The 9,946-nt window shown below is 33.3% G+C and overlaps 1 protein-coding gene across 1 annotated transcript; it reads right to left on the bottom strand.

Moving 5' to 3' along the window:
* Positions 1 to 3,662: 3,662 nt before the first annotated feature.
* LOC141690923 (uncharacterized) lies at positions 3,663 to 4,304 on the bottom strand. The gene is made up of 2 exons (XM_074495679.1): positions 3,878 to 4,304; positions 3,663 to 3,769 (listed from the first exon to the last, which is right to left on the bottom strand). Exons 1-2 carry the CDS (start codon positions 4,302 to 4,304, stop codon positions 3,663 to 3,665), a joined length of 534 nt encoding a protein of 177 aa, XP_074351780.1.
* Between the last annotated feature and the right edge of the window lie 5,642 nt (positions 4,305 to 9,946).

The raw sequence follows: 9,946 nt of genomic DNA, 5'->3' as shown, positions 1-9,946 counted from the left end.
TTGATTCTGATGCCTGGAATAGCTTCTCGTTGTGATTTACAATTGATTTGTGTATTTAATCGAACCAAACGATTCCTCGAACGATATAATTGAGTTCACGAAGTTTCTTGAAATTTTTGATTCATTTTCTGGATTTATTATCGATTGTTTGAACGTTTTGATTCCGGGAATAGATTACTATAGTCTTAAGCTTCATTTTGTGATAAAAATCTTTAAGTTTGGTTATGGTTTTGCGTCAATCGATCTATGGCCGGAAAGTCGCCGGCGTTTTGCTCGGTTCTTGACAGAATCGAGATATGAATGGTTGTTCGTTGATTCTGTGGTGTTAAACGCGTTGATGGCTCGTTGCTGTTGTTGATTAGGCTGAAAAATGGGTTCAATCGGTTGTTTTGGACGGAATCGCAGCTCACCGGCGTCAGGCGAACCCGCCGGATTCTGGGCGGTGTTAAAGCCCGACCCAGAGCCGTTCTTCGCGACCCGGTTTCAACCCGATTGAAACCCGGGTTTGACCCCCAAAACTCCTAATTCCCAAATCAGTTTTTGTTTCTGAAATTGCTTTTTTTTTTAAATAATTCAAAATTTATTATTTTAATTTCAAAATTGTATTTAATTTTTTTAAATTTCCAAAATTTATTATTTAATTATTCTAAAAATTATTTTAATTCTAAAATAAATCTAAATTAATTAATTAGTCAATTAAATTAAATATTAATTGATTAATCAATTTAATTAGTTATTAATTAATTTTAATTGATTATTTAATTAGATTTAATTATTTATTTTTGATTTAAAAATTTCCGAAAAATATTTTCGAGCTCTAAAATATTATTTTAAATTATTTTCTAGGCTCGATAATTAGTATAAAATTATTTTAAAGTCAGATTTGGGTATTCAGAGGCCCGTTTTAATTTCGAAAAATGTTCAAAAATTCGTATTAAATATACCGCTCGTCCGTTTAATACAAAACAAATGCGTCTAGACTCAGAAAAATATTCTGCTTCTATTAAAAATATTTTCGAGACCTAAGTTCTTTTGTACTAAAAGGGAATTTGTTTTATGAATTATTCTAAGTCGGTTATTGATCGATAAAATACTCTTTTTGACCCGATTTCAATTCTAAACGTATCGAGACCTATCTTTCGACGATTCAACTTATGTTCTACATGAATTATGTATTATATGAATAATATGATTACATGCCTTATGTGTACGTATTGTGTGGACTATGAGTCAACATGTCTTTTAAACGTTATCTGATCCGAATATGATCCTTATCTGTTATTATCGGGCGGGTAGACGATAAGGATAAATATATAGATTAGACAATTATATATTGTCAGTTAATTGAATGGTATCTTTTATGATAGATACACATAGTGCCAGATATTCAAGGCCAAACAGAGATTGTTAAAGTAAAGCCTGATGACGTATAATAATGAAACGAGTGTATTCAGAATAGAGATAAACCTGAAATGGTGAATGATAAGAAAGGTCAAGTGGTCTGTCAATGGAAATACAGACACATCAGGACTGAGTGATATGGAAGATAGTTAAAGATCAGAGGTTTATCAATTGAGGCAAGTATTCCTAAACTTTCTTCTAAAATACTGTAAATATTTTTTCATTCCTATTCTAAGTTCAAAATAGTTAAATATTTTAATATTTTGCTGCAATTACTCTTATTTATGCAAGTACCTCTTTGATCTTGTTCCTTGATTATCGATTGATCTCTTGAGCAAATACCCATTCTTTCGGGTTATTTGCGAACCCTGAATTGGGATGTTTTGATATCAAAATGATTTGACATCAAAATACTCCACATAATGGATGGTTACGATGAGGGCCAGGAGTGAGCTGGACCCTAAGGGCCAGGGATGGCTGGATCCTTGATTATTAGGCCATAGTTGTCTGGGTACCCCATATGTTGGTGGGTCTATGTAGTTGGGTATAGATCCGTACTGTATCCTAACTGATCATCAAGTTATACTGCATATGTTGGTTTCCAGTGTCCAGTCTAATTTATTGTTGATCGCCATTAATGACATTCCTTATTGAATAGTTTATGATTACAAAATCAAACAAAAATTTGATTCAAAGAGATGAATCAGTGAAACGTTCACTGTTCTTTTACAGAAAAATGTGATTCATGTTTATAGGCCAATGGAGGCCGATGTTTTATTCGCTCAACTGTTTTAAATAAATAAAGATGTTTTGAAATCATTCAAAAAAATTATTTCCAGAAGTTTCTTTAATCTGATACCTGGAAACCATTTATGATACTTGTTGGACATTTTTGGCTCACTCTTGCTTTGTGAAATCCTATTTCTTTCAGTATCATATGAGGGCAAAAGTGAATATCTTTCAATAGACAACAAAAGTGAAGAGATTCCATCTGAAGGGAATTTGGAGGTGTCAGAGTGATCAATACGAGGAAATTAGTGAAGAGGTAATAAAATTGTGTTTAGTTATTGTAATTTTGGAAGGTTAGATTCTTGTTTCATACCATAACCTATAAGCGATCCGGAATAATGAGGGGTTATCTGTATATTTGATTTAATATACAGGTTTATATTATTTAAAGTTGTTTAATGACACCCAATCCTGACCACGAATTTGGGGATGTTACAGTTGGCATCAGATCCACAGGTTATTGGTCCCTGAAATAAGAATATGTGGAAGTAAGATAGGATTGACAGGTCATATAAGATAAATAAGACCCTAAGGGGTCATTTGTTAAATCTGAATGACATTTTCTGAATGACAAAAAATTCTGGATGATCTGGACGAAGAGATGATAAGAAAATCTGAACGAATGATGCTGTTTGTTAAATTTTTTTCTAAATTATCTGGATGATGATAATTTTCTATATTAACCTTCTATTTGTATAATTTTGTTTAAAAATTTATTCTAGCAAGATATTTTTGATAATAATAATAGAATAGAATGTCTATGTCATTAATAAATATTATTACAAAACACAATCAATAGAGAATTATAAATTATTCAAAATACTTTCACAAATTCAAAGCAATATGATCCCGAAGATCATTCATGTACTGAGTGTCTTGAGATCCCCACTGTGTTTCATTTATTGGTCCCTCCAAATCTTTTTCATTTTCTTCTTCATCACTGGTTCGATCGCACCAATCAAACAGTTCATCTGCTAATTTTTTTTTCTTATAAAATTATGAACAGCAATACAAGCAATCACAATATCTCGCTGCGTAGAAAATAAATATGGAGCCATCTGTTTTAAGATTGGAAATCTTGCTTTTAGCACACCATAAGCACGCTCGATAACATTTCTTAATTTTGCGTGGGCATGATTAAATTTTTCCTCCTTAGTTAACGCACGTTGACGATTAAAATCTGCTAACCAATATCTTGTGTTACGGTACGGGGTTAAATAACCACGGGTGTTTGTATATGCTGCATCACAAAGATAATATTTATCTGTAATACAAAGTTAGAAAAAATTATTCTTTACTTTACCCTATTAAAGTATTCTCGTTTAAAAATAGTAAGAGATACATACTTGGTGGAGGAACCGGAAATCCGGAATCGGGATCGAGGGCGACCTCTGTCAATATTCTTGAATCATGTGCTACTCCCTCCCACCCAGCCCAGATAAATGTGAATATCATATTAAAATCACATATACCTAACATATTTTGGTAGCACTCGCCCCTTCCTCGTCCTCTATATCGAGTTGTTGACCAACTGGAATAACAGCATGAACAAGTGTACCATCAAGTGCACCAATTGCTCCTTGTAGCACAATAATAAAAATATGTGAAAGCATATTAAAAAATGTTAATATTAAATAGACATGTCAATTAATATGAAAGTAGACAATACAAAAAAAAATGTCATTACTTACAGGAAATATTTTTAGCAGCTCTCTTTGTCTCCTTGAAACATTTGAGTTTTGATTGGATGGTGTAGGAACTATCATTTCTTTTGCAAACTCCATCATCCCGTCCAAGACCTCATGAAAATATTTGTGTATTGTTTGTGTAGAATGCTGAAACCTACGTTTGACCTTTATAAAACGATCATTATGGCTTATAACATGTAAAAATATAGCCATTTTTTCTTCAACTGTTGAATAACGACTATCTTCTAGCCAACCACGTTGTTTAAAGTGTTTACAAAGTTGAATATATGAAACACGAGAAAGACGCATCATTTCTTGACATTGAGTATTAGAACCTTCCAACAACTCTAATGTATAAGCAAATCCGGGCAATGCTGAATTATTATCTCTTATTCTTGGCACAGTTCTTGGACGGAGTTTTCTCATATAACAATACATAATCATCAAGCATAGTAAGTGATCCTGAATTTCCATTATCACCCTGTAAAGTACTTTCAAATTATAAATACATAGAAAGAAACTAATAAAAGATCATAATAACTAAAAAAGCATTTGTTAAAACCATTAAATTATAATTAAAAAGTACGAAATTTGAAACCAAACCAATTTCTAAGTTCAACAAAGCTAAAGAAATACCAAGTCCTAAGCCAAATCAAATACGAAATAGAAAAAAAAGTAGGAAATGAACAGATATAGATGAAAAACTAAATATCAAATCCTAATTTAGTTGACACCATTTTAACCCAATGCTCATTATCCTCTGAATCAAGAAGCATCCATTGTTCTCTATACTTTGCACTCTCACAAAAAATCCCAAGTGCCTTTCGATACAAGGGATTTGTTGCTCCCCATCCAAGACTATTCAATTTCTCTTTACATTCTTTAAGTGATGGTCCACTATTGGTCTGAACCATCAATTTTAGTGCATTGGTCATCTCATCTTCAAACTTTGTAGTTTTTGTAAGTTTTGGTGATGTTTTAGCTTTTTTCTTAGGATTTTCTTCGACAATTGGATTCGAAGTATTTGACTGACTTTCTTCGGTTATTGGAATCTCTATGTCATCATTTAGATCAATAGTTATGTTCTTCTTAGAGCTAGGCCCCCATCCACTAACGCCAGTGGCAGCAGTTCCATCATAAAGTTGGGTGCAAAGTTCAGGATAGCTCAAAGGTGTGGTTTTCAATGTGTCCACGATCTTATTACCCTGTGGACAACAGAATAGAGTAAATTTCATTTATGATGTAGTTTTTAAAATTGATTGACTATAAATTAAAAAGTTACCTTTTTAAGTTGATCCCGTTCTTCTTCTGTGAAGTTGAATGTATTAGTTGTCGGATCATAATGATTCCCAGTTTTGGATTTGAGTCGACACCAAGCAACATATTGGGATCTTAGATAATCATATCGGTTTCTCATCTGTCTAGCGTCAACCTCAAAGTTATGGGTTTTCTTAAGAATTGCTCCCACTTTTATCCATGAATGCGGCTTAAGGTTACTACCTAGCCTACCACTAGCGGTAACTTCCTCAATGCATGCTTCCAGAAAAGTTTTAATTATAAGTTCACATCTCCACAATACTTTTTTCTTTTTTTGAGTTTCGCTACCTTGATTTTGGGTGTCACTAGCTTGAGTTTGGGTTTCACTAGCTTTGTCCATACCTACAAACCATATTTAATTTAAAATTGAGCAATATACTAATACTCGTTAAATACAGAATCAGAGTTCTTTTTAAAATACAATGTGTAGACAGAAGCTTATACTTGGTTCAGTGTCATTAACCAACTTGGTGGCTAAATAATGCAGACCAACATATAGATGCAGGGACATTTAACATTTAACTACAGGATAGCATATATTTGTATCTCTTTCATTACTGATGAGGTGTATTCTAACCTATTCAAATTTCTACTCAAGGGGAAAAAATAATTTATATTCATTAAGTAGGCTTAAATTTTTTATTTAGGAATGTCAAATTTAGTCAATTTATATATCCTGATGTCACTTCCCAGAATATGATGATGAAGATTAGTCATCCAAGATTTTTAAGTGTTGGGAGCCCAGACGGTTGATTTACTAACATAGCCTTTCAATTGAATTCACATGACATGCATGTTTGCTTTATCAACTTTAATAAACAATTAAATCTAGAAGTCTAGCACACAGAAAAAACAAATTTTGATATGTTAATCTCAACATTACGAAAATAGTATTTTCTGCCTATACTTCTGCAATTCTGTTTGTCCTATCCATTTATGTATCTGGTTTAATCATGCACATATTGTCGTGAGATTATCTTTACTTATTTAAGTATACTTATAGATATAAACACAAAAATTTATAACAAACTCTAGTGTAGTAATTAACTTACACAGTTTTTAAAAGGTTTTTTCTACTTATCAAATCACATGATAAACCAGAAAGTGTCTAACAAGGACCCAAATTTTGATCAGACCAGTGATCAAAAAAATTACAGCTAGTTATCACAGTTAATTTTACAGCTAGTGATTAAAAAAATCCTTTTATGTAATGATTATGAACATTAAAACAGTAAGTTTTTAACAGACCAGTGATGGAAACAAGTAGCACAATATAAAATGCTTGTAGAATAATGGGATCCAAGCAATCAGCCTAATACAACTTTGTTCAGATTTATTTAATTACTTTGATATTTGAAGAAGGAGTGCTACATTATTTGCTGGTAGAATGAAGTATCAAATATGGACCTAGATTAAAATTTAGGTCGAATCTGCAGTAAAATAGCAATATATGGTAGTTTTGTAGCCTTTAATAGGAAACTGAGGAGAATCAAATCACCAACTCTCTGTTAAAATAGAATACAACAATCAGAACCAGGAGCTATCAGCAGGAAGTGATAAGTATCCGGCCCCTTCAACCCCACAAATAAAGAGAGGAGAAAGGTTACTAGATGATGGGGATCGCCAAGATCAAGCTAACATTATAGCAGATAAAGATGGCATGGAGCCAGATGTGGAATCTAAATCTGTCAAAAATACTTTGACTCCCACGAACACCAGCACTGACACAGACTAATAGTAAAGCATCCTGACTTCGTAAGATATGCGGGTTCAAATATACTCTGGAAACACACTGATCAGATCTAATGTACAAACAAACCTCACGCTGATAACCTTAATAGACAGTTGCATAATTTAATATATTTGCAAAAACAATACCAAGGGGGCAGTTTCCTAACACTAAAGTCAGTGACCAAGGTGTATCCCATCCTATAATATGTGCCTACGATTTGATCATCACACTCCCTTCTATAAACCAGCTACGCCTAACATATCAATTAGGCGCAGAACGACAGAGTCAAATAAAGGTTTCACACCTTTCCGATAATTTATGTAAAGGAAAACAACTATATTATAAGCTCATACTATAGCTGAATCCAGTAGTAGTTTTACCAAATGTTAACAAATCAATTGATAGCATAATCAATCCCTATTCATACCTCTAGGTTGAAACTGATCCAAGGAAAACTCAATAGGGTGTGTTAACATAAGAGTGCTGAATTGGGTACAGAAACTCCAAAATCGAACACAAACTTTGCACAACACATAACCAATTAAAATAAAAATAACACATATATAAAAAACACCCACATACACAAAGAGAAAGCGATAATAGTATAATCAATTAACATTAACTTTATAGGAGGAGAAGCGTACCTGATGAAAGAAGAAGATATGAAAAAAGAGTAGATGGGCACTTAAATAGATGAATAACAGAATCGATAAGAACAGGCGCCAAATAACCCTAAAATTCCCGCGAAAATTATGTACGGGATAGCAGCAGTTACATGAATTGGATAGATTTCTGGACGATTGAGAGAGAAAAATAAGGATCTGTCGTCCAGGGGTGGTTTTTGTTTAGTCCAGAGTGAGTAATCCCAATAAAAAATAATCAAACGCTTTGGACGAGGCCCATTCTGGACGAGGCCCATAATATTTCCCATTCAGCTGTTATCAAACGAGGCCTAAGTATACTCATTTTGAGTTCGAGTTGAGCGTGACTTAAGATTAGCGGATCCGATATGGATTAGTAAGATATGATATTGTTAAGATAAATGGAAGGCGAGTATATTGACAATATATATATATTGAGTTCCCAGATCCTATGGTTGCGAAGAGTCGACAGCTCGACGGAGAATGGGTAAATTACCCTGCTTTTATGTGGTTTTAAAGAAGAAGGAGATTGATTCGCGTGAGAACTTCGTATAAGAAAAGATACATGAGTTTCAGGATTATCCAACTTGGAATTATGTAGTAGGAAAAACTTCAGACCGGAGGTAACGAGTTGATTGGAGCTAAGGAAGAGCCAACTTTGCGAGTTTAAAGGTACCACTGTGGCGAAGAGCTTCTTATCATTTTTGGGCACCGCGCAAGGAAAGTTATCTACCTTATTAGATATACTGAAGATTTACAAGAAGATACACTTTTATTTACGGATAGAATGTTGAATTGCGTTAAATGGTTGTAAATATGACATCAAGGACGATGATGAAAATATCAAAGATAGTACCAGATGCCAGCACTGGAGTTAGAGTTACGAATAAAATGGTATGCAACGATAAATGAAATTTTTGTCGACTAATGAAGGCGAAATGACCCAATAAGGGGTAGAAGATATACTGAAGTTGATGGACCCTTAGGTGGTTATTTCTTCAATTAAATACCTTGTTGTGGTTGAAGAGAACAACAACCAACTCATATAGTAAGGACGACCAGATGTTTGTTTTTTAAAATTCTAAAACAAGTTTTCGAAAAAAGTTTTCTTAACAGAATTTCTAAAAGATCTTTACACAAAATGAGTTTTAAAATTTTGGTTGCCAAATTACTACTTGAGTTCTTGTTGTTATAAGTATTAGATTACCCGAAAGAATACTTGATTGAACTCAGTATTGTTAGTTCGGAGGGCCAAGTAGAGCCGTTAATATAGAGAAGTTTAAAATTTTCTCGAAAGAAGAATGTAAACCTTGTTTAATAGTATCAACAATTGAATCAACGTGCGGGAACGTTATTTATCCAATTTATGAAATTATTAAAGTTTAAGATGGGCTCGCTGACCCAAAAAGAAGCTCAAGGATGATTGAAGAAAATGGAGAAATCTTCCAGATGATTGAAGAAGAATAATATTTCTATCGATGGAGTCGAGGCATTGCAGGATTAATGGTTACGCTACGCGGCATAGAAAAAATTAGAAATTATGATTATATATTCCATAAGAACACGATTTTGGTCAAATTACTAAAGTATCAAACAGGGAAGCATGATGCTAAAAATACCAGACTTACATAGAAGAGATGAAGTAAGAAGTGATGACGGCAAATCCAACGAGAAGACAATTATACTCAAATTGTTAAAACATTAAAGGTATTTCCAGAAGATTTTCCGAATCTATCATCTGACGTGGATCTGGAATCTGTTACTCGTACGAGCCCTGAAAGTATGCAAAAGCGCAACGTAGATGGCGACCAACGGTGTCATTCTTTTCCACGATTGCGTATACTCTTTTTTGATTCTTGAATACGTGTGAGCTTCTCTCAGTGATAAATATATGAGACAAGAAGGAAAGAAAATTTATTGTATCCCTTTAAAATTATTTCTCTTCTCAGAATATTTCTTTTTGAACGAGACAGGCAGTATTATGATGTGACGCTTTGTGAAAATGACGAAGAGTCTGGTGGGAAGCCACCTAATCATATGATGTATGCCATATAGTATGAAAGACTGGCCATAAATGTGGTTGTCTCATTTATATCTAAATCATCATTCATTCTTTCCTCTTCAATTATGACTTATTGATTTATAGATCCTTCCGATTGTTTCCTTGTACTCTTATTCTTTATAAAAGGTTTTTAATCAGAATCATATACACAAATTCTCTTCTTGTATAAAGTCTACATTTTTAGCGTTCTAAAAGAAGTGAAATAACCTCGTGTAGCAGATGGAATTACTTGTTGAGTACAAAGATGATTACAAGCCAATAAATGGTGGACATGTCCGTGCAAAGAAGAATTACTATGCCAATAACGTGGTTGTTA

Source organism: Apium graveolens, chromosome 10, assembly GCF_009905375.1.
Source record: "Apium graveolens cultivar Ventura chromosome 10, ASM990537v1, whole genome shotgun sequence".
Classification (NCBI taxonomy): Eukaryota; Viridiplantae; Streptophyta; class Magnoliopsida; order Apiales; family Apiaceae; genus Apium; species Apium graveolens.
The sequence above is the reverse complement of the archived record's forward strand: the minus strand, read 5'-3'. Positions and strand labels throughout refer to the sequence as shown.